Here is a 21,233-nt window from a genome sequence, read left to right as displayed (position 1 = left end):
CCATTAATAATACATCCACAGTATTCAATACAGTTAAGCACACCCACTCAACATATTATCACAATATCATTGCTCAACAATTTTACTATTCCACTTATCAAAGTGTTACAACTTCACCTCATCCGACCTACTTACCAAAGTAGTACAAACCAAGTTATTCTCTCTACTTATCAAAGTAGCACCGCAAGACAATACTGTCTACTTATCAAAGCAGCACATCAAGACATTATTGTCTACTTACCAAAGCAGTACAGTATAATTAATTCGCCTATCTACCTACTTATCAAAGTAGCCCGATTTATATCATTCTCTTTATCTCTTCATTCATCATCTCATCCTGCCTACTTATCAAAGTAGCGCAAATCACCCTGCTTACTTACCAAAGTAACGCAGACCCAACATCTACTCGCCTACTTACCAAAGTAGCGCAAACCAACATCATTTACATTATTTTAACAAATTATTCATAATCAACCACAACCCATCCAAAACTAATCATATTCAACAAGCATAAGAGAACCAGTGAACTTTTCTCAATTCCCTTCTGTCTACTTACCAATGTAGCATAAATTAACCAAATTACATTTTCCTAACATATCATTCATAACCAATCACATGCCATCTCAACCACTAATCCCAAACCAATCATGCTCCACAAGCACATAATAACCAATCAACATATCTCAGTTTCAATTCTGCCTACTTACCAAAGTAGCACAAATTAACCAAATTACCTTTTTCAACATATTATTTATCGACGATCTGAACCAATCAAACTAATCAACAACATGTTTAGATCATATGGTAAGCTTTTCAGTCCAATCCAACGGTTAATGAAGCGGAAATCATCAATTTTGTATAAATGATCCAAAAACATAAATTAAGCAATATTGAGATCCCTGAGAAGTTACGAAATTAATATCTCTAAATCGGTACATCCGATCTAAAATCCGAACGGTCGAAGTATGTCCCTATCTGTTAGGAACTTCATACTAAAGTTTCAGGTTACTCTAACGGTTAACTAAGTAGATGTGAAGGTTTTACCGAGGTAACTCAGAGACAGAAATTTAAGTGGTTCTCGGTTAAACTCAAAATGCGGAATGAATTCCTCTAAGCACAGACATCTAATCCCAAATCTGAACGGTCAAGATCACTTAATATGTCTTATGAACTACATACTAAAGTTTGGGCTCAATCTAACCGTAAATGGAATATATATGAAATTTAATTTTTTTTTTCTTATTCAGAAAAAAAGAAGATGAATGATAGGTTAACAGCAGTTCACATAGGACTGGTCGAATGTTTGGTGTTTTTAAGTTTTGCGCACTGGCGACAGGGAGAGCCGGGCGCCGTACGAAGGACGCCCATAAGAAAGACAGTCCGCCCGATTCGGCGCCCACAACACACCCAGAGGGATAAATGCTCGTCCGCCCGACTGTAAAACGACAATGCCTATACGCAATCGTGATAAAGGTGCTCGTACATCAAAGTGGAAGGTTCGACCAAGCTGATCCGGCATCGTCCGCCCGTTTCGATGCCCACATCACCCAAAGAGCCGAATGCTCGACCGCCCAAATAGATACGGATTGAACCTAGACTCCGTATAAACTCTCCTACACTGGCAAGTGCCGAGCGTCGTACGTAAGGACGCCCACGAATAAGGCCGTCCGCCCGTCTCGGTGCCTATGTCGCCCAAAGGGATAAGGGCCCGTCCGCCCAAATGGGCAGAACCTCTGTTTGTAAGAGAAACTTTGAAGAACTCACATGGAATTCTATCACCACAGGACAGCCCCGCACTCTCCATGCTCACAAAAAGTGTTCTACAGGAAAATGCTGAGACGAAACGTCCGGTACCAGGGAGTGCCGGACGCCCGCGTAGAGGGCTGCCCGCCCAATCTAGGGCCCGAGCCATCCATAGGTAAGGCGGACGCCCGTATCACTTGGGCGGACACCCATATCGCACTGACCGGCCAAATCACTAATCATTGTGGCTTAAGCAAATTAACCTGGTTTAGAGGTAAGTAGAAATTAGAAAGCTATTGGGCTGTTGGGCCGTGATTAACTTTTCACTAATCCCAAGCCCATAGCGAAAACTATAAATACAGGTTCACGGTGAGTGGTAGATAGGTTACATTGAATGCACATTTATTGCTATTCCCTGAGAAAAGCCATTGCTCTGAAACTGACTTTGGCATCGGAGAATCTTTTGTAGGTCTCCACCCCTCCGGATCAAGAGGAAAGTCAAAGCTCGAGAAGAAGATCCGCCTCTAAGACAAGACAGCAGGAGAATTTGGAGGTTTGGAACAGCACAGCCCTACACATCCGAAACACAATTCATTCAACTCTCACATTAAATAACATTCTTAGATTCCTTTCCACTCACAAACACCTACTTTCCAATTTCCCCCTGTGGATCTTATAAGAGGAAATTAAAAATTAACAATCTTTTCAAGAGAGGGATTAAAATAAGTTTTTTTAATTTCACAGAAAAGGTATTTTACAATTATAAAACTTAAAATATTAGTTTTGTATTTAGAACACCAAAAAAATTAAACATATTAAAAAAATCAAATAAGAAATAAAATAAATAAATAGTGATTAAACCTTTTTTTTCTATATTATTTTTATCACATGGACAATTTTTTTTTGTACACTCTCTCCTTTTGACCTATGAAATAAGACAAAAGAATCGGTTTGATAGAAATAAATCAATGAAGTTAAGAAAAATAAAAGAATAAATGTAAGTAGATAAAATAAATAAACAAAAATTTTTGTTTATGAAAAAAAAATAGAAAGAAATAAGTGAAGAGTAAATAAAAATGTAATGAATTTCATGATATTTTCACTCATCATACAACAAAACTATATTTTCACCAATTCCATCTTATTTACGTGGCACCCCAAATATATAATAATCACAATCATACAACTTAGGCGTCTACATTCCAATAAAGAGAACAGTCAGAGTAGAATAGTATTTCAGTAGTTGATCATCCACAAAAGGACAGAACTTAAAACTTAAACAGTTTAGAGTATTTCAAAATAACACCAACTTAAATTTAAAAATCCTAAAAATACTATACTGCATCATCAGCATCCTCAAACTCTTGCTCCAAGGGAACCTCCTCAACAACATCTGCTCTCATCCAAGTGGATGATCATCGCAAAGGAAAACATACACAAGCAGCACACAACAAAGAAGCAAGGGTGAGCTAGATAAACAAGCAGTAGTCATATAGTTCAATCAATAAATATCATCGTGCTTAGCTACATATAAAGAACAATCAAGGCATACCACTTTAAACCATGACTCAACCACTCACACGACTCATCCGGATTGGTATAACTGTCGAACTATTGGTCGTCTTTGCACTTGCGTAGTTCAGCTGGCACTCCCTAATACTATGCAAGGTAAATCCCCCATCTGTCTATGTCTAAATTCTAAGACTATAGACGAGAACCTCCCTCTACTCTCACCACTTACACTGCTCTCCTCTATTTGAGCATGAACAGTGCTTCGAGTGTAGGGATAGACATACCAGTTCAAAGCTCCATACAGTTATACAGAACAACCACAACACCCCACACATCACTTTCAATCATCTCACCTTGAGATGTCCACTTCATACTCAATTACATCATTGTAGTTCACATTCATATGCTTTACAACCACTCAACAACACCATACATACATCCTGACAGTCAAACAACATCAATCAATCCAAACAGAAGAAGAAAAATGAGTGAGATCCCCTCCATGCACCAGTTTACGTTCATATATATATATATACATATATATATATATATATACATATATGTATATATATATATACATATATGTATATATATATATACATATATGTATATATATACATATATGTATGTATATATATATACATATATATATATATATGTATATATATATACATATATGTATATATATATACATATATATATATATATATACATATATATATATATATATATGTATATATATACATATACATATATATATATATATGTATATGTATATATATATATTATGATAACAATTTATATCATACGTTTCATATGTTAATATAATATATATATATATATATATCATGTTTTCCTAACTTATATTTCCATAACACTTAATAATGTACATATATATATATATATATTATGATAACAATTTATATCATACGGATATGTTAATATAATACATATATATATATATATATATATATATATATATATATATATATATATATATATATATATATATATATATATATATATACCATGGTTCTTATTTGGTAAACTACTTGTCTAATTTTCATCATAGTAGAGATCTTGCTTTCCCCCAATTGGTCACCAGAGAGGGTTCAGATGTCTGAACGCATCAGACTCACCTTCGGCGCTAGCACATATGACTAGTCACTACGTACTGGACCAGGCCAGGGCTGCTCTATGATCAGGGATGTGCCAACTTAGGTTTTTAAGTCCCCCTATCCCACCAACAAAGAAAGGCTTTTAACAAGTTATGATTTAATTATCTAAGTTATTAAAACTTTCCTACATTGTTCTAGACATCAAATACCCAATTATATATATCACCATTCCCTTCACAGTAACCTTAAACAGTACCTGCCCATATACATGCTATCACAGAGCCCTTACTCCAAATCCTCCAACCAGAACAATTTCAACCAAAACAGATTAATTTCAACAAGGACACTTACAAACATAATTGCCACATGTAGCAGTTCAACACCAAAGCATAAATTATTTAAGCACAATTCTACAGTCTCAGTTATAATTATCCAATAAAAATTAACATCGTAGAACAGTTTCACAAGAACACACCAGTTCAACATTCAATCTGCATATATTTGTATAAAATAAATTCATACAAAAATAATTAGCTCCCCTGGAAGTTGAGCAGTACAGCTTGCTACAATACTTTAAACAGGACCCCACACAGCGGAGAACCAAACAGGACCTACAGATCACCGCATTAGTAACAACCAACAACTCTTAGAGCTAGAATAGGGTAAGAATGAAAAGAAGAATACACAAGGCACATGCAAGAGCAAAATCGCATGCCCTAATTTCAAGAACAGTGGAGGAAAAGGGCAAAACCACTTACCCGCTATAGAACGCGAAACCGATCGGTTCAAGTCGAAGCTCTCAACTTCGGGAACGCAGAATCACCACCTAAATGACAATGCACCGGTCAAATTTCAAGATTTGGTAGAGAGAAGGCAGAGAAAGATAGGGCTGAAGTTTTAGAGAGAGGATATGGCTTTGAAAAAAATGTGCAGAGTTTGGTAAAGTTGATCTGGTTTATACGCTAATAAAATAAAGGAAAAGCCTCCCTTTAATTTAATTTTCTTTCTTTCTTATTTAATATATGCCTCTATATTTATATATAATTACATGTCCTTACAATTTAGGTATGCAAAAATCTCAAACCAAAATTCTATTTTGGAATCTTGAAGTGTGATCACTCGCAATCAGCAACAATGAAATTTGGGAAAGAGTTCAAGACCCATTTGGAAGAAACCATCCCTGAGTGGAGGGATAAGTTCCTCTGTTATAAACCATTGAAGAAACTCCTGAATCACCACCTTCCTTTAATGTAATTGGGACATGTATCATCTAACTTAGATACATTCTTACTTTATGTAGAAAAACATACCCTAATCCATTATTTTTAATTTCGATCAAAATGGGAAATTGGTAGTCAGGAAATTGTGTTTGCACAATTGGGTATTTAGGAAGGTTTTGGCTTGTTCAATTTTATGATGATACGAAGAAAATTTTACTAAACTATTATGTAACCTTAAAATTAGTTGGGTTGGTTGGGTTCTGCTGAGAAGCATTCCTAGGGCTGTCTGATACCATGTAGCTTCTTCAAGGTTTTTTTAAAGAATATACAAAATAATCTAGTATGACATAACCTTGGTATAATTCAAATTTGTATAATAGTTTTTAGTTGAAAGGGTGAATGGAATCAATACTATCTGTTGGTCTTTTATAATCCCACTATTCAATTGTCTGTCATTTTATAGAATTTATAGATTTTACTAACTTACAAATGATTTTTGCCTGAAACATTGAACAGGAGCTGAAAGAGAGAATCGAGCGTCTTAAAGATAAAAGCAGCCACAGTGAAATGTACACATCTGACTGTGAATTCAGTGAAGAAATGATGGACATCAGGAAGGACTTGGTTACCATCCATGGAGAAATGGTGCTCCTCAAAAACTACAGTTATTTTTCAAACAAAATTTGATTTTGGATTATTTTGTAATTCGGGTTACTCATTTCCATGCTTTAAATTAATTAAACTGTAATTTTAATTGCGTCGACAAAATATTATAACATTCAAAAATAATTTATGTATTAAAAATAATTTTTTACAATTCTTTAATTCTTGAATATGATACATTTAATTATCATAAATTTATTTTAAATTAACTATTTAAATATAAAAACTAAAATTTTGAACTTAAATATAAAATGGAAATATAAATATGCCCTCAGTAACTCACATTTTTAATTGTCACTTGTTGCTATAAATACATAAGGCAGAAGACGAAGAGAATTATCCTCAAAAAAAGACTATAGACTCTCAAATTTAGAAACATTTAATTTTAAGATATTTTTTGTCCTGATTTGCATTATTCATCTTTTTTCTAATCTATGGACTCTGAAACTTTTATTCGTTGTTACTAAGTCATGTTTACCATACTGTAAATTATCAACGATGGAGTCAGTTATATATATCATTGTAAACTTTAAAAGTAAATTTATTTAATGTTGGCTTAAAGGAATGTTAACCCACATGACGAAGAGTTGACATTCACCTTCAAAAACAGATACTAAAAAAATGTTTACAATTTTAAGTTTATGGTGTGTATCGCAAAAATTTGACATCATTAATTAATTATGGTAAATTTTTATTTGTCTCAGATATCTGCCAATACTAAATTCTCATTATAGGAAATTCAATTATTAAAATCCTTATTTTTAAAGTATAAGAATTATGAATATTGTACACATATGGAGATCTCAGGAGACATATACTATGTCTTCAAAAAGAGAAACACATCTTCAACAAGAATTGCCCCATTTATACATAAATAAGATAAAAATATAAGCAGAAGAATATAACACAGGAAACTTCAAAATTGGAGAAAAAACTAGTATCATACAACTAAATAATATTATATGAATATTTTTAGAACATATACTCACTATTAAATTAATATTATTTTATAAAACAACTTTAATATTATCAAGTTAATAGTTAACAAATTAGATAAATTAAAGAGACCTTGAGTCTTTCTTAATGAATACAAAATTATTATTCAATACTTTATTCTTGATAAAAAAAACAATGTAATGCTAAAAGATAAAAGTGAAATCTATGCTAAAGAAATTGGTTTCAAACGTACGAATATAATGGAATAATGAATTAATAAAAGAACTTAAAATAATTATAATAAAATGAACTAAATCTATTTTTTTCAAAATAGATTCATTAGTTATTATCATATTATTATTTAATTGATTATTATTCTTGATTTCAAATTAATTAAAATAAATTATTAATTAATTTGCTAGCGATTTTATTATCAATCAAAATAAATTCTTCATCAAAAAATAAGATGTTTTTTAAATTATTAATTAATTAAAAATTCATTCTTAATTAATTATTATTAAAGTATTTATTCCTAATTAAAGTACATTGTCAATGAAAAAATCATTATGAAAGTTTCTAACTTCAATTAAAGTTAAAAATCTCTGAACTCGTTCGATTAATATCCATAATGGAGTGAGGGACATCGTGACTTGTGAAGGAAAAGAAAAGAAGGGAGTGGAGGAATCAAAAGTATAATTAAGGTTTTTAATATGTTTTATTAAGGGTAAAATGGGAATACTATATTTTATGAGATGTAAGAAGGAAAAGGGAGGTGAGAAATGACCCTCGACTCCTTAATATAATATGGTTCCAGAACCCACATACTTTTTATGATTGTAACCCATATTAATTTTCACACAGTATTACCTTTGTTGCTTAATCTAAATAGGTAGAAGAGATGTCTTGCAAGGTTGTGATATATTGTATTCACTCCTACCATCATTATAAATCTAAATTGTCCCATATAACTATTTTTCTAAACAAAGTATTAAAAGATTTAAATAATAAATTAATGTGTCTGAAAACCAATATACCACTTTTACTTAATTAACAAAAAGTTTTAATAATTAAGTTCATACAATATTATTTTCTTAACCCTAGATTAAACTAATGTAAATATTGCATTTGAGACAGAAATTTATTAAGAAATATAAATAGTACTCTTCTTATATCGTTATAAGACCCATGAAAAATAGTTACCTTAATAGTAACAATTTTATTACTAGTAATAAATTCTTTTGTGAATGGAAAATATAATAAGTTTATAATATAAAATGTGAAAAGTTAAATAAGAAATTTTGGTAGCTTAATTGGTAGAGATTTTTGGTGATGGGTTCAAACTCTTTTCTACCCTTTTCTAAAAAAAAATCAAAAAAGTAAATAAAAATTTAAAATATTGATAATGGAGAAAGCATTCAGATTTGAAGTCAATATTGGGAAATCCATTATGAATCCATTATGTAAGTGGTGATTAAGAAATTAATATAATAAAATAATAAAAATAAAAATAAAAATAAATAATATTAAAAAAATTGACGAATAGTAAAATTTTTGGGGGACTATATATAGCCATGAGGGGGAAGGCTATTTTGCACAAAGAGAGGAAGAATCAAGTGAGAAACCTTGAGAAATAGAGAAGAAAGAGTTAGGAAGAAATTTTTAGTTGCAAGAAGAGTAGAGGCTCTGGAGGGTTTTCGGGGAAAACAAATTCGGAGCAAGAGGAGTCTGGAATAGAGGTAGGGGAGCTAAACTTTCTATGCTTTTATATTATGATTTAGTATTGATTATTAGTATGCATGTCTTGAAATTATGTGTGAATACTGTTAATGCTTACTGTATGCCTATCTATATTGAATTTCGGTGTTAGTATGATATGATGTTGTTTTGAATCTGTAAATAAGAAATTTGTTAAGAACTAGTTGAGGAACACTTTGGCTAAGGAAAGACTTGGTACTTAAGTTGTCCATTGTGACGCACCACTCTTTCCTGGAAGTCTACTCGACAGGTTTTTAACTTAAATCTTGTTGTACAGATTAAGTACTGTTAAACTATTGTGCAATATGTCTCGTTGGAATGAATTTATGTTATTGTGATAGATACAAAATTATGAATTATAATTGTGATGGTAGGATAGAGGAATCTTAAAAACCGGAGTTGGTACATCCCTGATCATAGAGCAGCCCTGGTCCAATCCAGTAAGTTGTGACTAGTCATATGTACTGGCGTTTATGGTGAGTTTGATTCGTCAAACATTTGATTCTTCTCCGGTGACCATTTATGGTGATATTTTTGTATTGTTAATTTATTGTGATATGATTTTTGTGATGGTTGGATTTTATTATATTGAATTTGAATTTATGCATCTGAACATGATATGAGTATTACGGGGAGATTTCGTTAGGGTATAATATGAGTCGATGAAAGTGAGCATGGTATGAGTCTCGCGGAGAGATTCTGTAATGTCATGGTATGTGTATGAGAATTATGAGGAGATTTTGTGATGGTATAATACGAGTTGAGGAATGTGAGCATGGTATGAGTTTCGTGGAGAGATTCTATAATGACATGGTATGTGCGTATATGTTGATGTTGAGGATCATGAAGTTGGAGGTTATCCTGATACTCTAATAATCATTCAGTCTCAAGTAGAGAATGATGAATTATGTGGTGAGAGGGGCAGGAGGTCCTGGTCTATGTGCCGGTTTAGGACATAGTGAGGGGACTAACCTTGTGGATGGTATGGAGGGCAGGATGTCCTGGTCTATGTGCCAGTTTTGGACATAGTGAGGGGACTAAGAATGACATCACAAGTGTAACCCATTGTATCGCTCATCAACATATCGTTGGGATAAGTGTCTATTGAGTATTGTGGAAGGAATTACTATTGGGTATTGTAGAAGGAGTGTCTGTCAAGTGTATCAAAGTAATGGATGAGTATCTAGGATGCGATTGTTGTATGAGGGTATGAGTGTGTTCGACATAATTAGTATATGAGGTATGTTGAGTGCATCAAAGTAAATATGAATGTTTCATAAATGATTTGTTGCATGTTAGCTCACCCTACTTATTTGTGTTTGTGTTTGGGTATGTGCGATGATCGTATAATTCGTTATACGGGAGCAGATGAAGGAATATCGTCTGACTCAGTGCCAAGAAAGGGAGAGATAGAAGAACTCAAGTTATGATTAAGGATTTTTCAAATAGGAGTGTAAAACATGTATAGACATATAACAACTATGAATTATCAAGAGTGAGATTACGGAATGTTACTGTAAATATAATGTTTATATATATAAATTATGAAATTTCAAGTGTGAGATTTCATGATATTACAATCGTTGTTAGGACAACAATTAATTATCTTTGTATATAACAATTAATTATATTTGTATTATTAGATATTAAGATGAATAATTGATTATGATATTATTAATGAATTTTTCAAAAAAAATTATTAAAGAATATATAACAAAAAAAATAGAAACACCTTAAATAAAATTTTAAAATCACTTTTAACCTAAAAATCTAAAAATAATGAATTTATAAGATTTTTTATAAAATATTCAATTTTTTTCGTCTCTAGCGAATAAGACACTTAACTTATACGTCCATTTCAAGCATAAATTTTGTATCATTGTCTCTCATCAAACATTGAATAATCACCTCCTAATTAATAACATTAGATACCTTGTTCAATTTGATGAAGTCTTCTAGTTTAGATGCAAAAGAAATAAAGTGAAATTAGTTTGGAATAGGACACTTCCATTATGTATCATTGATAGATTGACATTTGACAAACACTAAAAATTACTAGCTAAGATTAACTATCAATATTTTAGCTATTTATGATTATTAGACTCTAAATTAGTCGCTAATTGAATTATTGATTAATTTCATCATTTTAGTGACTAAAAGTTTAGTTTCTAAAATCACATTTTTTTAGTCTAAATATAGAAACAAAATTAATTAAACATATAAATATATTATTGTAGTATAAGAAAACAAAAATATATATTATTAATACAATTTTTTATTTTGTTAATTATTTTAAAAATCTATTATAATATACATTCACTTAAGTCCCCGTCCACATTTTGATATGGAAAGTTTGATGCAGATTTAATTGAAATGTAGACTTTTAAGATTTATATAATTACAATATGAAATATTAGGAATCATATGATTACAATATGGAATATCATGGGTGTTGAGAATTTAGGAATTATGAAGATATGAGAGATATGAAATATATGATAGATAAAAATGATATGTTATATGAAGAAATTTGTAATTTTATTTCATTCATTTATATATATATATATATATATATATATATATATATATATATATATATATATATATATATCAAAATGTAACATAATGTAAAATATAAAATATTTACAATATCTCTTGATTTCCTAACTCTACAAAAATAATTAATTTCTAAATCTGAAAAACATTTTTAAAAAGAAAATTAGTTCTTAAAACTAATTTAAATAAAAAAAGATATTAAGATATGAGTGAGTTGAAAGATTCCTCCTATTTATAGGTTAAATCAAGCTAAGAGTGCATTCTTTACTCTTTATTGCATTTTACAAAATAGTCAATGAACAACCACACGTGAATAAATTAAAAATAGTTGTCAAACGACTTTAAATGATTTTTTTCTTTTGAAAATAGAATCAGAAAATTATTAAATTTTTTCTTTCTAAAATTATTGATTTGACAATTTCCTCTTTACATTAAGAACATTATTACGAATTTTAAATTTTACAAAGTAAAGAATAAAGAAATAAAGGATATTTAAAAATTATTTGCATAATAACATTAATTTTCGTTTACATTAAGAAATCAAATGAAAATCACTAAAAATCAAATTCAGTTGTATTAAAAGATTGTAGTTTTTTTTATTTATTATACTAAAATAAATATATGTATACGGAATAATTAAGTAACACAATAAAAATATTTAAAAGATGTATCATGATAGGTTTATAATTTCTTTTAACAACTTTTTTTATAACAGATTATGTATTACTGTTTCTTTGATCTATATATTTGAAACTGACAAACTACCACGTAAATAATTATAAAAGAAGTTATAAAAAAAGAAAGTGTTAAAAAAACATATTCCTTAAAAGATAAAGTAGAGGGAGGATGCCTAGGGTTTTTGGAAGAAAGATGGCGACGTGGATTTCTTGGACTGGAATCATCCCTGATGACCTCGTACTGGAAATTCTGTTATGGCTTCCTATGAAGAGTCTCATGCGATTCAGGTGCGTTTCTAAGACATGGAATTCTCTTATCTTTAACCCCTACTTTGTGAAATTGCACCTTGAAAAGTCATCCAAAAACACACCGATGCTCTCAATATGGAGACGCAGGATTGAGGGGTCATCGTTCTTAGTTTCATTCTGCTCTATACCTTGTTTAATCCAAAACCCTGCACCGTATTTTCACAATAATAGTCGCCGGTACCACTTCCCCTCTTATAATTTAGATAATAATTTAGTCGGTACCAGTAATGGTTTGCTTTGCATGCATCACTCCAGTTTCAATATTTTTGGGTATGAAAAGCACAGGTTCTCCTTTCAGAACCCTGCCACCAGGACTCCTTACAGATATTCGCCAAGCTTGAGTTTCTATTGCCGCATTTTCCCTGAAAGTGACTATAAATTGAGTTACGGGTTTGGTTATGATGATCGGAGGCACACTTACAAGGTGGTGGCAATGGTTTTGGATAGCCATACAAAGCGATCGAGTGTGCGGGTTCACGACATGGGTGACAAATGTTGGAGACGTACTGTAATAAACTTTCCGGCTTTTGACACTTTTGACAGTAATGGATACTTTCTGAATGACAGTGTTAACTGGATAGGCATTTCTTTTGAAGAACCGGAAATTGAGAAGCTACAAATATTTTCGTATGATCTAAAGAACGATACTTACAGATATTTGTCGGTGCCTGAAGTCGTCCCTAAAAATTCTACTTTAACTTCTCTGGGAGTTTTGCATGGTTGTCTTTATGTTTCTTTTAATGATAGACAGAAATACTTTGTTGTTTTGGTATTGAAGGACGTTCGAGATGAAACATCTTGGATTCGGTTGCTGAGTATAAGTTTCGAACGTCTCTCGATCGCTAGTTTAAGGATGCCGGTATTTTTTACAGTGTATGGTGATATGTTGTTGCTCATTCGTATGTGCAATTGTATTATCTTTAATTTGAAGGATAATAAAGTAGAACGTACTCAGCCTTTCCACATTGACACTCCCGTCTTTGACTGTGACATCCTCTCCTTTGACTATGTTCCAAGCTTGATTTCGCCTGTTTGAAACATTTACTTATGTTGGTACTTTCAGAACTGTCAAAGGTATGTACATGGCAGAAATGGTTGGACATTTACTTATGTAAGTACTTTCATTTATATTTTATATTTTTCATTTTTTATTTTTACTTTTTCGCATTTTATTTCTTTCATTTCTAACTAATAACTTTAGTTCTTTTATATTAGATTTTAATTTCTTAAACTCGGTATATGTAACATCCCAAAAATACAGCAATAAACCATATGATCGAGTAATTACATTAATAATAATCCAGATTAGTCTTATACTAGAATCGAGTGTACGCTTATGACCGAACGGCCTTACAAAAAGAGTTACAAATTTAAATTGTACATCGCTACCAAACTATCCGACCGATTTACAAAATAACAATACCGATCGTTCATACTTAAACAAAAAGGAAGGTTATCAGACGTCCACCTTACTATAACTAGACTATTGACCGAACATCCTACTCTAAGGTCTTGACTTCGATTTCTTCCAAATTTTCTTCTTCCAGCGCCTTTCCCAGCAGCTCGTCTCCTTCTGCTCACATCCACACGGATGATCATTGCAATGACAAGGACGAACGTACAAAACCGCCTATCACTAGACTGACTGTTCGGACTGTATGAAATTTGTGTAGCTACGACGTTCGTGCACCCGGGTGATGTAGTAACTAGAATACTCTCATCAGCTGTCACCCGAGGTTAGTCCTATATGTTCAAAGTACCCCTAAGGACCCGGACCTCCTGCCGTTCCCACACATGACCTACCCTCCTCTACATGAGGACGAGTACTCACGGAACATCAGGATGAACCGCCAGCCTAACATTACCACATTCATACTTTACAATTTCAATATTCAAACATGAGTCGTTCCTCCCCAGAACGCTCGTTCATAATTCCAACATATTTCATTCATATCATATTCTCCTCATCTTCCATTCTCAATCATCTTAGTTTCATTTTTCATTATCAATCATTTCAATTTCCTCTTTGTTCAAAGATTTATAAAGACACCAGATACCGAACGTTCAATCCTCACTCAGAACGAGGACGAACACTTGGAACGAGACCGAGAGGTCTCTAGTTCCAGAATAGAATAAGACCGAGAGGGTTGCTATCGGATTACGAAAGAAACCGAGGTCAACTGCCTATCGCAAGAATGACTAGAACGGACGTTACTTACAAAGTGAGTCAATTAGATGAACTGACCCTTGAGAGTTCTAACCAAACGCAGAAAGAACTAGGCTAATTACTAAAGCTCTAAGCCGGAACCAAATGGACGTATACACTTCAAGACTTTTAGAGAAGAATACTTAGAAGGATTCACCTGAAGAAACCGAACGCTTAAGAATATTTAGCTTATTTGAATTTACATCAAGAAATTCGAATGTCAGTCAATGACCGAGCACGGTAGAGAAGAAAATTCTATTTAAGTTAGACGAACGCTATTTTCCATCAATATAGATTATATAAGAAACGAGTACGAGCGCTTGGTGTAAGACCGAGCACTACTCAATACGAGCGCTTGGTGTAAGACCGAGTATTAATAAACTTAAAATAAAAGGCTTGATAAATATGATAAGATACTATCGAAGTAGTGTTTACGAACAACGAGAATATACCATTACACACACACACACACACACACACACACACATATATATATATATATATATATATATATATATATATATATATATATATATATATATATATATAAATTTAGTTTATCAAAGGATACCCAGATACAACTGTGCTTGGCCGAACGCTTAAGCATAGTTTTACCACACGAGGACGCTCGTCCTCAACTAAGATTCTCTCCAAATGAAAGAATCCCATTTCAACTATGTTTACCAGAAGAACCGAACAGTCAATGCCCGTTCAGTAACGAACGTACACTTTCATATGAGAAATTTCATATTCTGAGTTCATTTATATCTGTCTCATTTCTTAACATGTAGTTTTTATAACTTTATACATTCATATCATAATCAACTTTCGTACTTCATACAATCCATATCATATGAGGTTCATATATTTCATACATTTTAAAATAACTCATCCATATTTCATTTCCACTCATTAAATAAAAACGAATGTTTCCTGCAATCCAATCATATCAACCATCATGCATCAAAATCATTCAGTCAACTAAACGAACGTTCATACAGTACAACAATATACACATTAAATTAAATAAGTTTCCCTTACCTCTGAGCATGACCGAACGTTCACAGAAGCAAAAATACAATTTCACCACTACAGGTTCTTCTACCGTCAACGCTCGACAATTCAAACTACACCAAGTGACAACCCGACACTATCAGAACCACTCATTTTAAGAATGGTGATCAACACACGAACCCAGAACTGGGTTTGCATGTTTAGGATTTATATAACCTGCATAATGTGTTTCACGTGTCGCAGCTAAGGAAGTACGTTTATGATCCAACTCATGTATTGGAGGAAGACAACATTCAAGTTCGTGAAGATCTTACTTTTGAAGTCGGACCATTAAGAGTGTTAGAAGTACAAACGAAGGAGTTGCGGGGAAAAGAGATTCGCACGGTGAAGTACAAACGAAGAAGTTGACACTCCCGTCTTTGACGGTGACATCCTCTCCTTTGATTATGTTCCAAGCTTGATTTTGCCTGTTTGAAACATTTACTTATGTTAGTACTTTCAGAAGGGAAAATGATACTCGAACAACTTAATTTGACAACATTTAGACACGACACACGTGTCAGCATGTGAGCGGTCCACGTTTTGATGGGAAAAACTGCTGAAATCTGAGAAAAGCTACTGAAATGTGACGTGGCGAGGGACGGGCAGAGTAGAAGTTGCGTTTCAAATTTGAAATTGATTTTCGAACTTTGTAGAGAGAGAAGCGGCGCGAACATTGGGGACGGATGCTGTGACCTACACAGAGAGAGGAGAGAGTTGGAGAAAGGGTTCACGAGCGAGAGAGAGACGGAGTGCTTGCCAAAGTGCCGCCGTTCAACGTTGAAGGTCGTGTTGGAGAGATCGAACCCCTCCAGCCCGTTCCGTTTCACGGCGCCGCAGGTCCGACGTGGAGCGCTCGACGCGAACACGACATCGTGTTTCGTCCGTTCCGGCCCAGCGACTTAGGGAGGCATTGAAGGTGTCGCTTCGTCCCAGGTGGTTCCGTCCCTAGGGAAACAATATGTATGTATTTTATCATTCTTAATTTTCTGATTTTTTATTTCTTTGTTCTACTGAAGTATCATTGTAAAATACAATATTTATTTTCCAATTCACTCTAGAGTAGTTGTAGATCATCCATTTGTTTAGGCAATCATTGGTTTTTTATGTGGCCAAGGAGTTGTGGAATTTCTTGCTAAGGGTAGTTCATATCCTTAAAAAATATTATCCAGTTAAAAATATTTTACTCTCAAATCTGAACGTGTAAGGAATGTGTAATTTTGACATTGTGCTTTTCAAGTTGGAACAAATAAATACAGAAAATAAGAGAACCCGAATCTGTTGTTGACTCCATAGTTGCGTATGCAAATTTACTTTTAACTTGAGTTGAGTATGGCAACCCTAAACCGTTATCAGAGAAAGCCTGTTAATTGCCATTTTTTCAAAATAAAGGATTAATGGTGTTCATAAAGATACAAATATAAGAAACAATATTTAAAGTTATATTTGGCTTGTATCTAACTGCAATTATTAATTTTATATCATGTTCATTTACATGTTCTCTTTATATCTTGTAAATCTTTATACTTGACTAGGCTGGAATTATATATCATATATCTACTTCGTTAAGAGTTTTTTGAGGTTCATTAGTTGGGCAGTATTAACCGATATTCTTCCAATAGGTTTTGCAAGCCTTGAGAAGGCTAAAAGGTAATAGTGATAGAAAGGCAAAAATGTCTGTTGAGACTAAGGTTGTATTTGACCAGCTAACTGAGGATGTTATGAAGCTGATGGAAAATGGTGAATACAGTTGAGTTAATCCCTCCAGGCTTTGTAGATATTATGCATTGTGTAAACATGTAATCATTTAGATAGGCTGATGAGACTCTATGTCATGCAACTTGTTTTGATTCACTATTTCTTTAGTTGCTATGCCTACATTATGCTTAACTTTGGCTCCTTGACCTTTTTCGCAGATGTTTATCATGAAAAGCGAGAGGTTTTTGATCTTGAAGCGGGTTAGTGTTATACACTATGCTTTATTCTAATTATATTATGTTTTGTTGTTTCATTATGTTTACATTGTTAACAACACGATGTAATATGCTGTTTGATTTTATAATTTATTTGATTTAACTACTTGGTTTTACTATTATAATACTGTTCAACTTATGTTGTTATTATGGTCATGATGCAAGATAGAACTTATTGTTCTATTATCAATATCATACATGGTGTTTGTTTATTCTTAGTGTTTGGAGAAACTATCTTTGGGCCTCCATATTAGTTAAGTGTTGGATTTTGGGGCAGGTTATTAATTGTCAATTTTTCCTTGGCTCTTCTTTCTTCTTTCTATGATGTTGTCGATATTTAGGTTTATGAGAAGGAGTGAAGGGTGCCTGTTTCGTGGTATTAACTACTTAATGCTTATGCCTTCTACATTCTCCCCTTTTCAGAAGGATATGAGAAGTTAGCCCGGGCAAAAGAAGGCCCATCAAATCAACATTTGGCTAGTGGAGAAGCCTCTAGCACTGGTGAAGGTGATTATGATATGTTTGCTGACGAGGATGATAACAGTAAGCCATCTACAGATGAAAATAATATAGTTAGTCAATCTTCATCGGACGCCATAAATTCTGGCACTGAGGGTAGGTAAATTGGCCTCCAAAGTCTTTGTTACTGATTTTTATTTGATTAGTATTTACTTAACATTGTTCTACTTTTCTTTCAGGTGGAGCATTGCAAAATGATTATGTGTATGATGAATCTTCTGGGTATGGCTCTTCTCTTCCATGTAAATTTTGGGAAATAGTCTGATATACATGACATTATTTATCTTTGTTGTAAATTTCAAAACCAAAAAAAAAATCATTATGTTATTAAGGAGGTGGCAAAAGTTGAGGGTTTGTACCCACTTCTTCTTCTAATGAATTCTGTTACCAAAAAGAGCTGTTATTAGCTTGTTCTGACATCAATATTTAATGGTCCAGGTACTATTATAGCAACAGTTTTGGCTATTATTATGATCCAAATACCGGGCTTTATTGCTCTGCAGCATCAGGACAATGGTACAGCACATTCCTTTAGCATCTTTTCGTGTGGTTTGTCAATTTTTATGCTGACATCTTTTAGCCTTTGTTTACAGTAAGTGGTGCCAAACATAAATGTGGATTTGGATGTGTCTATAATTGTTTGTTAAAATTTAATCTTGATTTGTGATATTTTTTGTTGGAAACTATATCAAGAGATGTGATATGTGTACGTCAATTTATAGATCTTTGGTGGCATAAAATCATGCAGGGTGATTAGTTGTATAATTAACACCTTTGGCTGAGAGGAGTGATAGGTGTAAATTTTACTTGTTTTTGTTGCTTAAATTGTTGTGCTTTTGAGTAAGTTTTAGTGTTAATTCTCATGAAAAGTATATAATTGTTGATATAAGTATAATTTTGACTGTTTAAATGTTTTTTGATGCTTTTGTTTGTTTATTTCGAAGTAGAATAAGGATTGGATACTATCAAAGAATTGGAGCGCATCATTTGGCTTTTGGCATCGAGAAGAGGACGCTGTTCTTCCGAGAGTTTCACGCCCAGGCGCGAAAGAGAGGGCGCCGGGCGCGATTTTATAGAGAGTCTCACGCCCGGGCGCGAAAGAAGGGGCGCCGGGCGCGACTTAGAAGGATGAAATAAGCCTGCGCGGACGCTCGTCGCCCAGCGAGTGGACGACCGTCGCCCAGCGAACGGACGCTCGTTGACCAGAGAACGAACGCCCATCGAACAGCAAGCTAGGACGCTCGTCCAGACGCTTGTCGCCCAGTGAGGACGCTCGTCCAGACGCTTGTCGCCCAAAGGGGACGCTCGTCTAGCGCGCAGAGGAGGCTTGTCCAGAAAGGAGACGCTCGCCCAACGAGAAGTGAACGCTCGCCCAGCGAAAAATCACTTATAGCCCTTTTCTTTAAAAACGCGATCCAGAGGCAGAGAGAGTCAGTCTGGGAGGGGAGAAGTCCAGAGGGGACTCTGCAGCTCACGTCCAGCTCGTTTTGGGTGCTTCCAAGGTGGAAAATCACCACTTTCTACCATCCAATCCATCATATACCAGTTCTTTATTTTTCTTCTTCCTTATAATATTTTTGGGTAGAATCGCAGTGAGAAAAGAAGGGAAATAATATTGTATGTTTGTTTAGGGTTTGGCAAAGAGAAGAAATGGTTTCAAAAAACGGTTGAACTTATTTTTCTATTTCTTATTTATTTCTACTCATCTCTTAACCCATCTCTTATCTATGGTGGGAGATGCAAATCATGTTTCTAGCTGACTAGGGCCGCTCCTTTTTTATTTGAATTCAGGTACCGATTCACGATCGCCGGTACCGATTCACGGCCGTTACCGATTCACGGCTGCCGCAGCTCCGATGTTTGGTCCTCGTGTGTATATTATTCATGCCAACCCTGATCCGAGTTTGAGAAATTTTTCTATTGCCCATAAACTTCAAATGATGTCCAAGGATTACGCGTGGCTTTTAAGTGATACCCATGATGAAAAAGGAAACATAGTCAATGCTGGTTAATTCATATATATCTACTCAATTAGTTACGATTGTTTTTGAGTTGACATACAATGTTTTTATTAAAAGGCAGCTATGCTATACATAAAAATTCTTATGGATGAAATAATATTATGTTTTTTCTTGCTCCAAAGTTTGTAAAAAATTTTACCAGTTCTTTATTTTTCTTCTTCCTTATAATAGTTTTGGGTAGAATCGTAGTGGAAAAAGAAGGGCTAAATACCGAGCGTCCTAACCGCACGGTTCTTATAACAAGGCCGATCGGTTAAGGCAGTAAATCAGAAATGAGCACAATAAAGCCGAACGGTAAAAGCAGCTTAAACAGTTAATGAAAAGGACGAACGATATTAGGTGACCGAACGGTATGAAGATAACAGGCAATGGAAAATGATATTGAAAACTAAACCAAACACAAAAACGAACGTTATTGACCGAACGGTACAAGAATATTCATTCGGCAAGCTAAAGGTACCAAGACCAGAGCTAAACCAGAAAATAAAGAATCAATCGAACGGTTAAAGCAGCAAGGTAAAGACCGAACGTCCATACTGTGACCGAACGGTAGATGTAAGTATAAATGAAGGAGCCATTCCATCTCTAACAGACCGAACGATATGAAGATTAAGAACGAACGATCGATAAACAACAAGCACGAACACAGAGACAAGCCGAACATCATAGAGCAAATAAAAATCATATCAAAGATGGACGAACGATCTCTAACAGTGACGTTAAAGACTAAACGGTTTGACATGCAGAAACAGTAAATGTGCAGAATTCAAAACCAGCAGAAACGCAATTGCAGGAACAGTAAACTCGCACAATAAAGCTATCAGTACAAACGAACGTAAAAATTAAATTGCAAACAATCAACAACAGTATAAATTAAATGGCAGACACAACAACACAGATCAGATTTCAGCAGAAATTTAATCGCATCAGTAGAATAAAATTTACAATTCAGTAACAGGAAATTAAATCACA

At 33.6% G+C, this 21,233-nt stretch overlaps 1 protein-coding gene across 1 annotated transcript; it reads left to right on the top strand.

Moving 5' to 3' along the window:
* The first annotated feature begins 1,685 nt into the window (after positions 1-1,685).
* LOC128193679 (SPX domain-containing protein 3-like) lies at positions 1,686-6,280 on the top strand. Its single transcript, XM_052867750.1, has 3 exons — positions 1,686-1,850; positions 2,213-2,296; positions 6,110-6,280. The coding sequence occupies exons 1-3, from the start codon at positions 1,686-1,688 to the stop codon at positions 6,278-6,280; spliced, it is 420 nt and encodes a 139-aa protein (XP_052723710.1).
* The last annotated feature ends 14,953 nt before the right edge of the window (positions 6,281-21,233 follow it).

The sequence above is a fragment of the Vigna angularis genome, chromosome 8 (assembly GCF_016808095.1).
Source record: "Vigna angularis cultivar LongXiaoDou No.4 chromosome 8, ASM1680809v1, whole genome shotgun sequence".
In the NCBI taxonomy this organism is placed as follows: Eukaryota; Viridiplantae; Streptophyta; class Magnoliopsida; order Fabales; family Fabaceae; genus Vigna; species Vigna angularis.
Note: the sequence above shows the minus strand (reverse complement) of the source record. Positions and strands in the feature narration are given on the sequence as shown.